The sequence below is a fragment of the Ranitomeya imitator genome, chromosome 3, assembly GCF_032444005.1.
Source record: "Ranitomeya imitator isolate aRanImi1 chromosome 3, aRanImi1.pri, whole genome shotgun sequence".
Classification (NCBI taxonomy): domain Eukaryota; kingdom Metazoa; phylum Chordata; class Amphibia; order Anura; family Dendrobatidae; genus Ranitomeya; species Ranitomeya imitator.
The window spans coordinates 273,303,871-273,323,784 of NC_091284.1; the positions used below are offsets into that span (position 1 = coordinate 273,303,871).

A 19,914-nucleotide genomic window follows, 5' to 3' on the forward strand; every position below is an offset into this window, starting at 1 on the left:
CGGGAAGTTTCTGCCTGGGGCTTAGTGGAGCGGGGAAAGGATATTGGCGTTAGCCGCACGATCCCCCGAGCCTCCGGACTGGTGAGTCTTCACGCTAGTATAGCGCTCCTTCTCTCGTGTGTCCGTCCATGCAGGGACAGGAAAAACACTGAGGAAAAGCTCTCGTGTTGTGTTTCCTGTCCCTGCAAGGAGGAGGAGGACGTCCTCCAATGTGCTGTCAGGGGGATGTTCTGGAAAAAAGATTTTTTATTTTCAAGGCTCTGCGTTATAAACTGTAGTGAAACACTTGGGGGTTAAAAGTTCTCACAACACATCTAGATGAGTTCCCTGGGGGGTCTAGTTTCCAATGTGGGGTCACTTGTGGGGGGTTTCTACTGTTTAGGTACATTAGGGGCTCTGCAAACGCAATGTGACACCTGCAGACCATTCCATCTAAGTCTGCATTCCAAATGGCGCTCCTTCCCTTCCGAGCCCTCCCATGCGGCCAAACAGTGGTTACCCCCCACATATTGGGTATCAGCGCACTCAGGACAAATTGGACAACAACTTTTTGAGTCTAATTTCTTCTCTTACCCTTGGGAAAATAAAAAATTGGGGGCGAAAAGATAATTTTTGTGAAAAAATATGATTTTTTATTCTTACGGTTCTGCATTATAAACTTCTGTGAAGCACTTGGTGGGTCAAAGTGCTCACCACACCTCTAGATAAGTTCCTTAGGGGGTCTACTTTCCAAAATGGTGTCACTTATGGGGGGTTTCAATGTTTAGGCACATCAGGGGCTCTCCAAACGCAACATGGTGTCCCATCTTGATTCCAGTCAATTTTGCATTGAAAAGTCAAATGGCGCTCCTTCGCTTCCGAGCTCTGTCATGCGCCCAAACAGTGGTTTACCCCTACATATGGGGTATCGGTGTACTCAGGACAAATTGTACAACAACTTTTGGGGTCCATTTTCTCCTGTTACCCTTGGTAAAATAAAACAAATTGGAGCTGAAGTAAATTTTTTGTGAAAAAAAGTTAATTGTTCATTTTTATTTAAACATTCCAAAAATTCCTGTGAAGCACCAGAAGGGTTAATAAACTTCTTGAATATGGTTTTGAGCACCTTGAGGGGTGCAGTTTTTAGAATGGTGTCACACTTGGGTATTTTCTATCATATAAACCCCTCAAAATGACTTCAAATGTGATGTGGTCCCTAAATAAAATGGTGTTGTAAAAATGAGAAATTGCTGGTCAACTTTTAACCCTTATAACTCCCTAACAAAAAAAAATTTTGGTTCCAAAATTGTGCTGATGTAAAGTAAACATGTGGGAAATGTTACTTATTAAGTATTTTGTGTGACATATCTTTGTGATTTAATTGCATAAAAATTCAAATTTGGAAAATTGCGAAATTTTCATAATTTTCGCCAAATTTCCGTTTTTTTCACAAACAAACGCAGGTACTATCAAAGAATTTGTACCACTATCATGAAGTACAATATGTCCCGAGAAAACAGTGTCAGAATCACTGGGATCTGTTGAAGCATTCCAGAGTTATAACCTCATAAAGGGACAGTGGTCAGAATTGTAAAAATTGGCCCAGTCATTAACGTGCAAACCACCCTCGGGGCTTAAGGGGTTAAGTTGCTTTCGTTTGCAGGTTTAGAAAGAGTTTCACTGCCACCTGGTGGCGGAGACTTGAATAGGACTCTTCTGAGAAAAGAAGCGATGTGGATCATACGCACAAATGCACAAGGACCGTTGGGACTTAACCCCTTAAGCCCCGAGGGTGGTTTGCACGTTAATGACCGGGCCAATTTTTACAATTCTGACCACTGTCCCTTTATGAGGTTATAACTCTGGAACGCTTCAACGGATCTTGGCGATTCTGACATTGTTTTCTCGTGACATATTGTACTTCATTTTAGTGGTAACATTTATTCGATATAACTTGCGTTTATTTGTGAAAAAAACGGAAATTTGGCGAAAATTTAGAAAATTTCGCAATATTCCAACTTTAAATTTTTATGCCCTTAAATCACAGAGATATGTCACGCAAAATACTTAATAAGTAACATTTCCCACATGTCTACTTTACATCAGCACAATTTTGGAACCAAAATTTTTTTTTGTTAGGAAGTTATAAGGGTTAAAAGTTGACAAGCAATTTCTCATTTTTACAACACCATTTTTTTTTAGGGACCACATCTCATTTGATGTCATTTTGAGGGGTCTATATGATAGAAAATACCCAAGTGTGACACCATTCTAAAAACTGCACCCCTCAAGGTGCTCAAAACCACATTCAAGAAGTTTATTAACCCTTCAGGGGTTTCACAGGAATTTTTGGAATGTTTAAATAAAAATGAATATTTAACTTTTTTTCACACAAAATTTATTTCAGCTCCAATTTGTTTTATTTTACCAAGGGTAACAGGATAAAATGGATGCCAAACATTGTTGTACAATCTGTACTGAGTACGCTGATACCCCATATGTGGGGGTAAACCACTGTTTGGGCGCATGGCAGAGCTCGGAAGGAAAGGAGCGCCATTTGACTTTTCAATGCAAAATTGACAGGAATTGAGATGGGACGCCATGTTGCGTTTGGAGAGCCCCTCATGTGCCTAAACATTGAAACCCCCCACAAGTCACACCATTTTGGAAAGTAGACGCCCTAATGAACTTATCTAGATGTGTGGTGACCACTTTGACCCACCAATTGCTTCACAGAAGTTTATAATGCAGAGCCGTAAAAATAAAAAATCATATTTTTTCACAAAAATGATTTTTTCGCCCCCAATTTTTTATTTTCCCAAGAGTAAGAGAAGAAATTGGACCTCAAAAATTGTTGGCCAATTTGTCCTGAGTACGCTGATACCCCATATATGGGTGTAAACCATTGTTTGGGCGTATGGCAGAGCTCGGAAGGGAAGGAGCACCATTTTACTTTTCAATGCAAAATTGACTGGAATTGAGATGGGACGCCATGTTGTGTTTGGAGAGCCCCTGATGTGCCTAAACATTGGAACCCCTCACAAGTGACACCATTTTGAAAAGTAGACCCCTTAAGGAACTTATCTAGATGTGTGGTGAGCACTTTGACCCAACAAGTGCTTCACAGAAGTTTATAATGCAGAGCCGTAAAAATAAAAAATCTTATTTTTTCACAAAAATGATCTTTTCGCCCCCAATTTTTTATTTTCCCAAGGGTAACAGAATAAATTGGACCCCAAAAGTTGTTGTTCAATTTGTCCTGAGTACGCTGATACCCCATATGTGGGGGGGAACCACTGTTTGGGCGCATGGCAGAGCTCGGAAGGGAAGGAGCGCCATTTGGAATGCAGACTTAGATGGATTGGTCTGCAGGAGTCACGTTGCATTTGCAGAGCCCCTGATGTACCCAAACAGTACAAACCCCCCACAAGTGACCCCATATTAGAAACTAGACCTCCCAAGGAACTTATCTAGATGTGTTGTGAGAACTTTGAACCCCTAAGTGTTTCACTACAGTTTATAACGCAGAGCCGTGAAAATAAAAATTCTTCTTTTTTTCACAAAAATGATTTTTTAGCCCCCAGCTTTGTATTTTTACAAGGGTAACAGAATAAATTGGACCCCAAAAGTTGTTGTTCAATTTGTCCTGAGTACGCTTTTTTTTCCCACAAAAATGATTTTTAGCCCCCCAAATTTTTATTTTCCCAAGGATAACAAGAGAACTTGGACCCAAAAAGTTGTTGTCCAATTTGTCTCGAGTACGATGATACCCCATATGTTGGGGTAAACCCCTGTTTGGGCGCACGGGAGAGCTCGGAAGTGAAGGAGCACTGTTTTACTTTTTCAATGCAGAATTGGCTGGAATTGAGATCGGACGCCATGTCGTGTTTGGAGAGCCCCTGATGTGCCTAAACAGTGGAAACCCCCCAATAATAAATGAAACCCTAATCCAAACGCACCCCTAACCCTAATCCCAACTGTAACCCTAACCACACACCTAACCCTGACACACCCCTAATTCTAATCCCAACCCTAATCCCAACCGTAAATGTAATCCAAACCCTAACCCTAGCCCTAACCCTAGTCCTAACCCTAGCCCTAACCCTAATGGGAAAATGGAAATAAATACATTTTTTTTAATTTTATTATTTTTCCCTAAGGCTAGGTTCACATTGCGTTAGGGAAATCCGTTTAGCACTAGCGGATTGCGCTAACGCAATGTCTTTTTAGGTGTCGTGTTTAGTGGTCGCGTTAACGTCCCCGCTCTGGAAGATCGGGGATCGGACCTCGGGCGCGCCGCGGACGCTGCAAGCAGCGTCTGAGGCGCGCCACAAAAGAATGGCACCTTGCTAGCGCGAGCCGAAAATGGCACGCTCTAGCGATGCGCTACACGCGAAAATCACATTGCTGTCAATGGTTGTGCTAACGGACCCGTTGCACGGCGTTAATTGTGACATTTTCGCCGTGCAACGCTGTCCGTTAGCGTTAACCCATTAACGCAATGTGAACCTAGCCTAACTAAGGGGGTGATGAAGGGGGGTTTGATTTACTTTTATAGCGTTTTTTATATCGGATTTTTATGATTGGCAGCCGTCACACACTAAAAGACGCTTTTTATAGCAAAAAAGTTTTTGCGTCTCCACATTTTGAGACCTATAATTTTTCCATATTTTGGTCCACAGAGTCATGTGAGGTCTTGTTTTTTGCGGGACGAGTTGACGTTTTTATCGGTTACATTTTCGGACACGTGACAGTTTTTGATCGCTCTTTATTCCGATTTTTTGTGAGGCAGAATGACCAAAAACCAGCTATTCATGAATTTCTTTTGGGGGAGGCGTTTATACCGTTCCGCGTTTGGTAAAATTGATGAAGCAGTTTTATTCTTCGGGTCAGTACGATTACAGCGATACCTCATTTATATCATTTTTTTTATGTTTTGGCGCTTTTATACGATAAAAGCTATTTTATAGAAAAAATAATTATTTTGGCATTGCTTTATTCTGAGGACTATAACTTTTTAAAATTTTTGGTTATGATGCTATGTGGCAGCTCGTTTTTTGCGGGATGATGCTGTATTGAGGCTCTTTTTTTGCGGGACAAGATGACGTTTTCAGAGGTACCATGGTTATTTATATCCGTCTTTTTGATCGCGTGTTATTCCACTTTTTGTTCAGCGTTATGATAATAAAGCGTTGTTTTTTGGCTCGTTTTTTTTTTTTTTTTCTTACGGTGTTCACTGAAGGGGTTAACTAGTGGGCCAGTTTTATAGGTCGGGTCGTTACGGACGCGGCGATACTAAATATGTGTACTTTTATTGTTTTTTTTTTAGGTAAAGAAATGTATTTATGGGAATAATATTTTTTTTTTCTGCTTTATTTAGGAATTTTTTTTTTTTTTTTTTTTTACAAGTGTGGAAATTTTTTTTTTTACTTTTTCACTTTGTCCCAGGGGGGGACATCACAGATCACCGATCTGACAGTATGCACAGCACTCTGTCAGTTCGGTGATCTGACATACAGCTGGGCAGGATTAGAGCTGCAGCTGCAGCCTGATCCTGACCCGGAATTGCTCCCTGCAGGACCCGGATGCAGCCCGGCGGCCATTTTGGATCCGGGGACTGCAGGGAGAAGACGCTCGGTACACGGTGAGTACATCACCGTGTACCGATGGTCTCAGGGAAGCACGCTCCCTCCCTGCGCGATGCTTCCCTGCACCGCCGGCACACCGCGATCATCTTTGATAGCGGTGTGCCGGGGGTTAATGTGCCGGGAGCGGTCCGTGACCGCTCCTGGCACATAGTGCCGGATGTCAGCTGCGATAGGCAGCTGACACCTGGCCGCGATCGGCCGCGCTCCCCTCGTGAGCGCGGCTGATCGCATATGACGTACTATCCCGTCACTGGGAATTAAGTCCCAGGTCACCTGGATGGGATAGTACGTCATATGGGATTAAGGGGTTAATGAGAAGATCGACATGTCGGTCTTCTTGTGAGTTTTTTTTCCTGCCGTTATTGCAATTACTGTTTATACTGTTTTATGAATCGTCTGTATCCTTGTTTTATTTATATTATACACTTTGTTTGCTATATTGTCCAGTAATGTGTTAGGTGTTTCACAGTTGGTTCAATTGGAGGTGTCAGGTGTGGTGTCAGAAGTGGGGAGGTGTTAGGGCTGCTTTATTAGTTGCCTCACTTCCCCCCTCTGACATCGGGATTTGTGGAAGCGCATGTAGCGCGAAACAGCTGTCATCCTCCAGACATCATGTTCTCCATGTCCATGTCCAAATAAAGACTTTTTACAGCATCGGGTTTGGTGAGTGCTAACCACTTTTTTTTTTTTTTTTTTAATCACTGCAGCAGCTTGCCACCTGGGGTGCTGCAGAAGCACCTGACACATGAGCACCTTCTTGCTGCACTATCTGCAACAAAATACCGTATTGTTAGCATTAGAAATAGTGCTGACTACTGGGTTGCCACTCTGTTGATCCACTGCATAAAGGTACCTTCACACTAAACGATATCGCTAGCGATCTGTGATGTTGCAGCGTCCTGGCTAGCGATATCGTTCAGTTTGACACGCAGCAGCGATCAGAATCCTGCTGTGAAGTCGTTGGTCGGGGCTAGAAGGCCAGAACTTTATTTGGTCGCTGGCTCTCCCGCTGACATCGCTGAATCGGCGTGTGTGACACCGATTCAGCGATGTCTTCGCTGGTAACCAGGGTAAACATCAGGTTACTAAGAGCAGGGCCGCGCTTAGTAACCCGATGTTTACCCTGGTTACCAGCGTAAAAGTTAAAAAAACAAACGCTTCATACTTACCTTCCGCTGTCTGTCCTCCGGCGCTGTGCTTTCCTGCACTCACTGTGAGCACAGCGGCCGGAAAGCAGAGCGGTGACGTCACCGCTCTGCTTTCCGGCCGCTGTGCTCACAGCCAGTACAGAGAAGCAGAGCGCCGGGGACAGACAGCGGAAGGTAAGTATGAAGCGTTTGTTTTTTTTACTTTTACGCTGGTAACCAGGGTAAACATCGGGTTACTAAGCGCGGCCCTGCTCTTAGTAAACCGGTGTTTACCCTGGTTACCGGCATCGTTGGTCGCTGGAGAGCTGTCTGTGTGACAGCTCTCCAGCGACCAAACAGCGACGCTGCAGCGATCCGGATCGTTGTCTGGATCGCTGCAGCGTCGTTTAGTGTGAAGGTACCTTAACCCCTTAGTGACAGAGCCAATTTGGTACTTAATGACCAGGCCAATTTTTGCAATTCTGATCACTGTCAATTTATGAGGTTATAACTCTGGAACGCTTCAACGGATCCCGCTGATTCTGAGAATGTTTTTTCGTGACATATTGTACTTCATGTTAGTGGTAACATTTCTTCGATATTACTTGCGATTATTTATGAAAAAAACGGAAATATGGCGAAAATTTTTAAAATTTTGCAATTTTCAAACTTTGTATTTTTATGCCCTTAAATCAGAGAGATATGTCACGAAAAATAGTTAATAAATAACATTTCCCACATGTCTACTTTACATCAGCACAATTTTGGAAACAAAATTTTTTTTTTGTTAGGGAGTTATAAGGGTTAAAAGTTGACCATCAATTTCTCATTTTTACAACACCATTTTTTTTTAGGGACCACATCACATTTGAAGTCATTTTGAGGGGTCTATATGATAGAAAATAATGAAGTGTGACACCATTCTAAAAACTACACCCCTCAAGGTTCTCAAAACCACATTCAAGAAGTTTATTAACCCTTTACGTGCTTCACAGGAACTGAAACAATGTGGAAGGAAAAAATGAACATTTAACTTTTTTTTGCAAACATCTTAATTCAGAACCATTTTTTTAATTTTCACAAGTGTAAAAACAGAAATGTAACCATAAATTTTGTTATGCAATTTCTCCTGAATACGCCAATACCCCATATGTGGGGGTAAACCACTGTTAGGGCGCACCGCAGAACTTAGAAGTGAAGGAGCGCCGTTTGACTTTTTCAATGCAGAATTGGCTGGAATTGAGATCGGACGCCATGTCACGTTTAGAGAGCCCCTGATGTGCCTAAACAGTGGAAACTCCCCACAAGTGACACCATTTTGGAAACTAGACACCTTAAGGAACTTATCTAGATGTGTGGTGAGCACTTTGAACCCCCAAGTGCTTCACAGAAGTTTATAACGTAGAGCCGTGAAAATAAAAAATCGCTTTTGTTTACACAAAAATGATCTTTTCGCCCACAAATTCTTATTTTCACAAGGGTAACAGGAGAAATTAGACCACAAAAGTTGTTGTGCGATTTCTCCTGAATACGTCGATACCCCATATGTGAGGGTAAACCACTGTTTGGGCGCACCACAAAGCTTGGAAGTGAAGGAGCGCCGTTTTACTTTTTCAATGTTGAATTGGCTGGAATTGAGATTGGACGCCATGTCGCGTTTGGAGAGCCCCTGATGTGCCTAAACAGTGGAAACCCCCCACAAGTGACACCATTTTGGAAACTAGACCCCTTAAGGAACTTATCTAGATGTGTGGCGAGCACTTTGAACCCCCATGTGCTTCACAGAAGTTTATAACGTAGAGCCGTGAAAAAAAAAAATCGCATTTTTTCTACAAAAATGATCTTTTTGCACACAAATTTTTATTTTCACAAGGGTAACAGGAGAAATTAGACCACTAAAGTTGTTGTGCAATTTCTCCTGAGTACGTCGATACCCAATATGTGGGGGTAAACCACTGTTTGGGCGCACCGCAGAGCTCAGAAGGGAGGGAGCATCATTTGACTTTTTGAGCGCAAAATTGGCTGTCGTGTTTGGAGACCCCCTGATGTACCTAAACAGTGGAAACCCCCCAATTCTAGCTCCAACCCTAACCCCAACACACCCCTAACCCTAATCCCAACCTGATCCATAATCCTAATCACTAACCCTAACCATAATCACAACCCTTACCCCAAAACAACCCTAATGTCAACCCTAACCATAACCCTAAATCCAACACACCCCTAATCCTAATCTCAACCCTAACCTCAAACCTAACCCTAATCCCAATACACCCCTAATCACAACCTTAACCCTAATCCCAAACCTAACCCTAATCCCAAGCGTAACCCTAATGCCAACCCTAACCCTAATACCAACCCTAATCCAAACCCTAACCCTAATTCCAGCTCTAACCCTAACTTTAGCCCCAACCTTAGCCCTAACTTTAGCCCCAACCCTAACCCTAGCCCTAAGGCTACTTTCACACTTGCGTCGTTTGGCATTCCGTTGCAATCCGTCGTTTTGGACAAGAAACGGATCCTGCAAATGTGCCCGCAGGATGCGTTTTTTTGCCCATAGACTTGTATTGCCAACGGATCGTGACGGATGGCCACACGTCGCGTCCGTCGTGCACTGGATCAGTTGTGTTTTGGCGGAGCGTCGGCACAAAAAAACGTTCAATGTGCGTCTGTGTTACGGGAGAAAGACCTGCCCCCAGGTCTAATTTGAGGTATGAGGTGCACATTATAAAAGCGATTATTGCAGCGTTGGCAGGGACCAGAACTAAAAGAACCACCTTGACAGAATGCAGCATTAGTGCTGCACAAGTTGGCTTTTTTGTTAAAAACACATGGGGAGGTGACAGGTTCCGTTTAAGGCTACCAATACCTGTACCAGCACTACCGAGTGGAGTGTCATACTATGCTCTCTTTTACCTGATTCCAACAGCAGTTAAATGCTTACTGGCTGGGAAAGTAATATTGAGATAAACAATGTTCTAGACTACTTTAGTTGTAGACTTACAGCTATCATACTATTTGTGTGAACAATTGGCCTAGTTTGCAAAGTACCGTATATATTAGCATTCTAAGCCAGCATTGGTTAACTATTTATCTGTGTTCTATTCATAGAAATTATAAAAGGCACATCTTTTTTAGTATAACATTAGTAGAGATATCTAACTTGTAATTGCTACATAGTTCATAGGGTCTAAGGGGTATCGTTTCTCCTTATGGAGAGTGACATACCATCTCTGGCTTGTCAAGGTAAGGAGGCTTATTTGCCGTGCAATGCTCCTCTGGGAAATATAATATGCAAATTGCCTCCTAAGTTATATTGCACGACTCGTTAAAGAGTTGATTGTGACTTGTAGGATCGCTACTTCCAACAGGTGGCGCTATAGAGTTTAAGTCCTCTTTTTCTCAGAAGAGGCAATTTGCATATTACATCTATATACATAATTGTCTAAGGGGTACTTCCGTCTGTCTGTTTTTCTTTCTGTCATTGTTATTCGTTCGCTGATTGGTCACGGCAGCTGCCTGTCATGGCTGCCGCGACCAATCAGCGACAGCCACAGTCTGATTAGTCCCTCCCTACTCCCCTGCACTCACTGCCCGGCGCCCGCTCCATAATCCCCTCCACTCACACAGGGTTAATGGCAGCGGTAACGGCCCGCAGTGTAACGCACTCCGTTACTGCTGCTATTAACCCTGTATGTCCCCAACTACTTACTATTGATGCTGCCTATGGCTGGGCAATATACTACGTGGCTGGGCAATATACTATGTGGACATGCATATTCTAGAATACCCGATGCGTTAGAATCGGGCCACCATCTAGTAGTTCATACTGTCAGTGCAGTGGGAAGGCTCACACAGCTCTCTTACCCATCAGACAGAGTTTGCAGTAAAGTAATATGACTTGATGCATTACAGCTCTACCTTTGCTACCATGTGACATTGTAGCAGGAAATGAATGACAGGGCGCCAGAAAGAATGTGATAATTTGACAAGCACCAATTGTAAGCTGTTGTAGCAAGGCATGGATTAGTGTATTTGTGTTACAAGGGGTTATCCAATGTCACAAAAAGAATTAAAAAATTATATATATATATATATATATATATATATATATATATATATCCAGTATACTGTATGTATATATATATATATATATAGAGAGAGAGAGAGAAAGAGAAAAAACTTTTTGTTTCTCCAGCGATCAGTCCAATGGTAGAGTAAAATATACAATATTGCATACATTCAATCCCTTATGGATGACATGTGTTCGACACCACATGTGTCTTCCTCCAGGTCCAAATGAGTACTGAATCAAGACCGCATATGTAGTATAGGGAAGCAAAAGAAAAAAAAAAAAGCCCATGTGAGTTGCTGGGTGTCACAGGTGTGTATAGAGAATTCCAATAGATTTGATTTAACCCGGTTAACCCCATAGCCAACAGTAACCCCTTGCGGTATTGATCCTTCCCCAAGGATTTCAACAACATGAAAAAAACAAATGATTAAAATCCACATTAAATACAAATTAAAATCAACCATATCTATAGGATACAAAAAAATTCATATTAAATATTTAGATGCTCACAGCACAAAACAAGAAAAAAAGTTGGTAAATAGTGGAATTATTTCATATTAAATAAATTACTGTGACTATAGAGCTTCTATTATAACATCTCAATATATATTTAATATTGCATTATCAAGTCCATGCTGCTATTTAAACCACATGGCACTCTAGTTTCCAGTAAAACAATCCACTTACTTTCCCTTGCCAGGATTTTTTCATGTAAATTGCTCCCCCTAACGGGCTTAGACACCTTCTCTATTCCTTTGAAGGAAAAAGATTTTAGATCCCCATTATGCTTATTGGCGAAATGTCGTGAAACTGCAGAGAAACCTGCTGAAGGCAAATTAACCACATCGGACAAATGTTTACGGATGCGTTTTTTCAGAGGGTTCATGGTACAACCCACATATTGAAGTTGACAAATATTGCACTGAATTAGATAAATAACATTGTCCGTATTGCAATTTATAAAACTGCGTATTGGAAACACTTTTTTGTTTGTAAAAGAGGAAAAAAATGTATCCTTTGTAGCATACTGGCAACATTTGCACACGTTAGCTCCACATTTGTGGAAACCAACGGCACTAAGCCAGTTTTTCCTTTGATCTCGTTCTACATCCACAAATACGCTGGGAGACAAAAGGTTTTTTAATGTAGTTGCTCTTTTTGGCACAAATCGGACCATGTGATTATCCAAGATATTTCTGAGAATTGTATCTTGTCGCAAAATAGGTATGTACTTCCGTATTATGTCAGTGATCTGGTTAAATTGTGGGCTGTACCCCTTGGTGAATGTAATAATATTATCAGTTTTATTTTTCTTACGTTTATGTTTAAGAAAAGAGTCTCTGCTAATATTACTGACAATCGAATGGGCTCTTTCCAAACACCATTTAGGGTAACCTCGGTTTTGTAATCTGCTGCAAACTTTTTTACTTTCACTTATATATATATATAGAATCATCCGAACTATTGAGTTTAGTCCTGATGAGTTCACCCACAGGTAGGTTTCTCATAACATGTGGGGGGTGGCAAGATGTAGCTGCCAGTATACTGTTTGAAGCAGTTGATTTTCGGTAAGGGAGTACCAATACCCTGTTCTTCTCAATACTAGAAACAAATGTTACATCTAAAATATCAATCTGTGACTTCTCAGGAAAACCAGTAAATTGGATATTATAATCATTGTTGTTTAACCCCTTAGTGACAGAGCCAATTTGGTACTTAATGACCGAGCCAATTTTTACAATTCTGACCACTGTCACTTTATGAGGTTATAACTCTGGAAAGCTTCAACGGATCCCGCTGATTCTGAGAAAGTTTTTTCGTGACATATTGTACTTCATGTTAGTGGTAACATTTCTTCGATATTACTTGCGATTATTTATGAAAAAAATGGAAATATGGTGAAAATTTTTAAAATTTTGCAATTTTCAAACTTTGTATTTTTATGCCCTTAAATCAGAGAGATATATCACGAAAAATAGTTAATAAATAACATTTCCCACATGTCTACTTTACATCAGCACAATTTTGGAAACAAAATTTTTTTTTGTTAGGGAGTTATAAGGGTTAAAAGTTGACCAGCAATTTCTCATTTTTACAACACCATTTTTTTTAGGGACCACATCACATTTGAAGTCATTTTGAGGGGTCTATATGATAGAAAATAACAAAGTGTGACACCATTCTAAAAACTACACCCCTCAAGGTTCTCAAAACCACATTCAAGAAGTTTATTAACCCTTTACGTGCTTCATAGTTACTGAAACAATGTGGAAGGAAAAAATGAACATTTACTTTTTGTTTACAAACATTTTAATTCAGAACCATTTTTTTTATTTTCACAAGTGTAAAAACAGAAATGTAACCATAAATTTTGTTATGCAATTTCTCCTGAATACGCCAATATCCCATATGTGGGGGTAAACCACTTTTTGGGCGCACCGCAGAACTTGGAATTGAAGGAGTGCCGTTTGACTTTTTCAATGCAGAATTGGCTGGAATTGAGATCGGACGCCATGTCACGTTTAGAGAGCCCCTGATGTGCCTAAACAGTGGAAACCCCCCACAAGTGACCCCATTTTGGAAACTAGACCAGTTAAGGAACTTATTTAGATGTGTGGTGAGCACTTTAAACCCCCAGGTGCTTCACAGAAGTTTATAACGTAGAGCGGTGAAAATAAAAAATCACATTTTTTCTACAAAAATGATATTTTTGCCCCCAAATTTTTATTTTCACAAGGGTAACAAGAGAAATCGGACCGCAAAAGTTGTTGTCCAATTTGTCCTGAGTATGCTGGTACCTCATATGTGGGGGTAAACCACTGTTTGGGCGCACGGCAGAGCTCGGAAGGAAGGAGCGCCGTTTTGGAATGCAGACTTTGATAGAATGGTCTGCTGGCGTTATGTTGCGTTTGCAGAGCCCCTGATGTACCTAAACAGTAGAAACCCTCCACAAGTGACCCCATTTTGGAAACTAGACCCCCCAAGGAACTTATCTAGATGTGTGGTGAGAACTTTGAATGCCCACGTGCTTCACAGAAGTTTAGAATGCAGAGTCGTGAAAATAAAAAATATTTTTTTTCCACAAGAAAGATATTGTAGCCACAAGTTTTTATTTTCACAAGGGTAACAGGAGAAATTGGACCACAATATTTGTTGTCCAATTTATCCCGAGTACACTGATGTGCCATATGTGGGGGTAAACCACTGTTTGGGCGCACGGCAGAGCTCGGAAGGGAAGGAGCGCCGTTTTGGAATGCAGACTTTGATAGAATGGTCTGTGGGCGTTATGTTGCGATTGCAGAGCCCCTGATGTACCTAAACAGTAGTAACCCCCAACAAGTGACCCCGTTTTGGAAACTAGACCCCCCAAGGAACTTATCTAGATGTGTGGTGAGAACTTTGAATGCCCAAGTGCTTCACAGAAGTTTTGTTGTGAATTCCGCTCTCGGGCTCCCTCCGGTGGTTGTAAGTGGAATGGCTGCTCCTTGGATTTAGCAGTCAGCAGCTGCTTCCACTGATTGTCTATTCTGCTCGGCTATTTAGGCTGGCTCTTTCCTTCAGCTTGTGCCACTTGTCAATGGTTCCTGGTTGGATTCACATCTCTTTGGATTTCCCTGTTATCCTGACCAGTTCAGCAAAGCTAAGTCCTTGCTTGCTCTTTTCTGTCCACAGGTTGTGGACTTATACGTTCTGTGCTTTCTATGTTTGTCCAGCTTCTCAGTATGAATTAATTCAGTGATGCTGGAAGCTCTGGGAAGCAGATTTACCCTCCACACATTTAGTCAGGTGTGGAGATTTTTGTAAACTGTGTGGATTTTTTGTAGTGATTTATACTGACCGCACAGTATTCCATCCTATCTAGCTAGACTGGCCTCCTGTGCTCATCATGGTTTCTTTATGTGTATGTCTTTTCCCTCTCCACTCACAGTCATTACTTGTGGGGGGCTATCTATCCTTTGGGGATTTTCTCTGAGGCAAGATAGTTTTCCTGTTTCTATCTTTATGGGTAGTTAGTTCTCAGGCTGTGACGAGGTGCCTAGGGAGTGTTAGGAGCATCCAACGGCTACTTCTAGTGTTGTGTTGAGCTTAGGGACTGCGGTCAGTACAGGTACCACTTCCTTCAGAGCTCGTCTCATGTTGCTCCTATACCACCAGATCATAACAAGTTTAGAATGCAGAGTCGTGAAAATAAAAAAATATTTTTTTTCCACAAAAAAGATATTGTAGCCCCCAAGTTTTTATTTTCACAAGGGTAACAGGAGAAATTGGACCACTAAAGTTGTTGTCCAATTTATCCCGAGTACGCTGATGCCCCATATGTGGGGGTAAACCACTGTTTGGGCGCAAGGCAAAGCTCGGAAGGGAAGGAGCGCCGTTTTGGAATGCAGACTTAGATAGAATGGTCTGTGGGCATTATGTTGCGTTTGCAGAGCCCCTGATGTACCTAAACAGTAGTAACCCCCCACAAGTGACCCCGTTTTGGAAACTAGACCCCCAAGGAACTTATCTAGATGTGTGGTGGGAACTTTGAATGCCGAAGTGCTTCACAGAAGTTTATAATGCAGAGTCATGAAAATAAAAAATATTTTTTTCCACAAAAAAGATTTTGTAGCCCCCAAGTTTTTACTTTCACAAGGGTAACAGGAGAAATTGGACCACAAAAGTTGTTGTCCAATTTATCCCGAGTACGCTGATGCCCCATATGTGGGGGTAACCCTTTGTTTGGGCGCACGGCAGAGCTCATAAGGGAGGGAGCACCATTTGACTTTTTGAGCGCAAAATTGGCTGTCGTGTTTGGAGACCCCCTGATGTACCTAAACAGTGGAAACCCCCCAATTCTAGCTCCAACCCTAACCCCAACACACCCCTAACCCTAATCCCAACCCGATCCACAATCCTAATCACTAACCCTAACGATAATCACAAGCCTTACCCCAAAACAACCCTAATGTCAACCCTAATCAAAACCCTAATCAAAACCCTAAATCCAACACACCCCTAATCCTAATCTCAACCCTAACCTCAAACCTAACCCTAATCCCAATACACCCCTAATCACAACCCTAACCTTAACCCTAATCCCAAACCTAACCCTAATCCCAAGCGTAACCCTAACGCCAACCCTAAACCTAATACCAACCCTAATCCTAACCCTAATCCCAACTCTAACCCTAACTTTAGCCCTAACCCTAGCCCAAAGGCTACTTTCCCACTTGCGTCGTTTGGCATCCGTCGCAATCCGTCGTTTTGGCCAAAAAATGGATCCTGCAAATATGCCCGCAGGATGCGTTTTTTGCCCATAGACTTGTATTGCCGACGGATCGTGACGGATGGGCACATGTCGCGTCCATCGTGCACTGGATCAGTTGTGTTTTGGCGGACCGTCGGCACAAAAAAAGTTCAATGTAATGTTTTTTTGTACGTCGCGTCCACCATTTCTGACTGCGCTTGCATGGCCGTAACTCCGCCCCCTCCTCCCCAGGACATAGATTGGGCAGCGGATGCATTGAAAAACTACATCCGCTGCCCACGTTGTGCACAATTTTCACAACGTGCGTCGGTATGTCGGGCCGACGCATTGCGACGGCCCCGTACCAACGTAGGTGTGAAAGAAGCCTAACCCTAAATTTAGCCCTACCCTAACCCTAAATTTAGCCCCGACCCTAACCCTAAATTTAGCCCCAACCCTAACCTTAAATTTAACCCTAACCCTAGTCCTAACCCTAGCCCTAACCCTAACCATAACCCTAACCCTAATTTTAGCCCCAACTGCTCTTCTCCTGCCAGCCTGCAGATGGCGACAGATGTCGGGCGCACTGCGCATGCGCCCACCATTTTCTTTTGCCATGAAGACGCCGGCGGCCAGGAGGAGCAGCAGGAGGACCCAGGGACACCGGTAAGTATGGCATGATCCCCGAATCCCCCTATTTCTCTGTCCTCTGATGTGCAATCACATCAGAGGACAGAGAATTACACATTACTTTTTTTTTTTGCGGTCACCGGTAAACAGTTAATTACTGGCGATCGCAAAACAGGGTTCGGTAAACCTGACCCCGATCATGTTCTTTGGGGTCTCGGCTACCCCCGACAGCCAAGACCCCAAAGATTCTCCCGGTGCCGGCCGGCGGGCGCACTGCGCATGCGCCCGCCATTTTTTTGCCGGAAAAAGATGGCGCCGCCCATCGGGAGCCACGAGGAGCACCGGGGGAGACAGGTAAATATTGGGGGGCTACCTGGGACCCCATTTCTCTGTCCTCTGATGTGCGATCACATCGGAGGACAGAGAAATTAAAAAGAAATCGCGTTTTTTTTTTTTTTTGCGATCGCCGGTAAACGGTTAATTACCGACGATCGCAAAAGCGGGGTCGGTAAAACCGACCCGAATCATGTTCTCTGGGGTCTCGGCTAGACCCCTGAGAAAATCAGACTCTGGGGGGCGCTATTTACTTTTTCCACAGCGCCGTTAATTTACGGCGCTGTGGTTTAAGTACCCTTAGCGGCCGCCGTTAAAAGGCGTATCGGTGGTCGTTAAGGGGTTAAATATTTGAGAAAAGATTGGGCATCATCCTCCATATTTTTCAGCACAAAGACCAGATCATCAATATATCTTCCCATCCACACCAGATTAAAGGGACTCTGTCACCTGAATTTGGAGGGAACAATCTTCAGCCATAGGGGCGGAGTTTTTGGGTGTTTGATTCACCCTTTCCTTACCCGCTGGCTGCAATATTGGATTGAAGTTCATTCTCTGTCCTCAATAGTACACGCCTGCCCAAGGCAAGATTGCCTTGTGCTGGCGTGTACTACGCCCCTATGGCTGAAGATTGTAGCCAATATTGCAGCCAGCGGGTAAGGAAAGGGTGAATCAAACACCCGAAAACTCCGCCCCTATGGCTGAAGATTGTTCCCTCCAAATTCAGGTGACAGAGTCCCTTTAAGTGGGATGCTGGTTTGACATGGTTTTCGTGTGATGTAATTAGTCTGTATCCCTCTATTCTCCACAATGTAGCTCTCAAATGTTTATCCTTCTATCTCAGGAAATATAGCAGTTATTCGGAGGTTTTATGTGAGCTTTATACTTGAAGCAACTAAATTCCTCTTTTGAGTCATAATTATTGCATGTTTGACAATAGGTATTTTTTACAGACTAGTGGTGTAAGTATGGGAGAAAAAATTCTCCCCTTCACTCGCTAATATTGTAATGGCAACCTGGGAAGAGAATTTTATCTATATATCTTCAAATCCATTCAGAGATAATCTGGTGTGGATGGGAAGATATATTGATGATACGCTGCTCCATAAAGGTTTATGGCCCCCATAAGATGCTCCATATTATATGCCCCGTACACTGCTCCATAAAGGTTGATGGCCCCCATAAGATGCTCCATAGTATACGCCCCCGTACACTGCTCCATTATGGTTGATGGCCCCATAAGATGCTCCATAATATATGCCCCCGTACACTGCTCCATTATGGTTTATGGCTCCAATAAGATGCTCCATAATATAAATCAAAGGTGGAGCCAAATTAGTTAATTCTAGGGAGTGCTAAGCAAACGAGCACATGGAACTGCACACAAAGTCAGTCATATCCACAATTTGCGGACTTGACTTGTCAGATAAGTTCAGCAGTGATCTAAACTAACGCACATTGCATATACATAACACATATATTTAATAAATAATATTTTGCCTTGCAAATGTATTTGCTTAAAATGATAACTTTTGAATTATATAAATTTGAGATCAGTTTGGCACTATCTTTGTTATTTTTCTTTGCAGTGGTATGCAAGAAGAATCTTGACAGCACTACAGTTGCTATTCATGGAAATGAAATATATTGTAAATCATGCTATGGAAAGAAATATGGCCCCAAAGGATATGGATTTGGACAAGGAGCCGGAACCCTAAGTATGGACCGAGGAGAAAGCTTGGGTATCACTTCAGAAGAGTAAGTTAACCTTTGCAAGGCACTTTGAAAAGCAAAGTCACACTTGTGAGGCAGTGACTAGTGTTATATGTCCCCCGGGATGTGCACAGAAGCATACTGAGGCCGCAGGAGTGCATTGCTGTCACAGGCATAGCTGTGATTGCAGTGCAAAATAAAAGTAAGTGTTGGTCTTGGGCAAACTATTTGCCCAAGGCAGATTTAAGAAAGCCTGCCATGTGCTTTTATTTTTTGAGCTGACTACAGCATGGTAGTGGTGCGTTCCGCTTCCTCCCGGCCACCAGAAATAGTAAAGGACCAGCGTTCCATCCAGGTGTAGTAATTAAAGAGCAAGTTTATTCTGCCATATCAGAGCAAAGTTTCGACCATAAAGGTCTTTCTCAAGCATAACATACAGTGTGAAGGACCAGCTTTAAATAGTGTGAATGCCACACAGTGCACCAATCACTATCAAGCCACCTCCCACAATAAACATATCACATATAGAAATATAATAACAAACGGCAGACACACATAAGATAAAAATCAACAACCGCTGATATATTCACCATATACATAATATAGATAATATACATACATTCGGTGTTTCACAACATATTTATAGTCCCTCTAACCAATCGGCACAGTGGATCAACGGTTTCCATAGAGATAGTCACCCAATCCGTGGGGATCCATATTAATTTATTCAAAATAGGACAAACCAATGGGTCTCATATCAATACGGCGCCCAAATGTATCAAATGCCTATCCCCGATCTCTATACAGAAAGGTGTTCATAGTCCCACCAATAGGGTACCACATATCATACCTCCCTCATGTCCACATATATCAGCGTCATCCCCACGTCATCTACAGCGGTCCGCCAACCAGCCATACGTCAAAAAGAAGCCACATCATGGGCGCTCAAGCGCACACTAAACCGGAAGAGACCGCATCGCATGAACGCAGCGAGGACTCGACCAGCAAAAGTGCTCGCCCACATCCCTATCAGCAGCATCACGTGACCACGGCCATGACGGATCACCTAGGTGACATGGGTAAACAACAACAAAGCCGCAAACACCGTTGCTGATCTATGATAAACCACATATTAAAGGAATCAAAGCATATAAAGACCTCAGGAAAAGGATAGAACTA

The 19,914-nt window shown here is 42.5% G+C and overlaps 1 protein-coding gene across 1 annotated transcript in view; it reads left to right on the forward strand.

Annotated features, from left to right (window-relative positions):
* The window catches only part of CSRP1 (cysteine and glycine rich protein 1), a 182,043-nt gene that overhangs the window by 96,910 nt on the left and 65,219 nt on the right, over positions 1–19,914 (forward strand). The window contains exon 3 of the mRNA XM_069756471.1: positions 18,612–18,780. Coding sequence (XP_069612572.1) covers positions 18,612–18,780 — 169 coding nt within the window. The remainder of the gene's footprint in view (positions 1–18,611; positions 18,781–19,914) is intronic.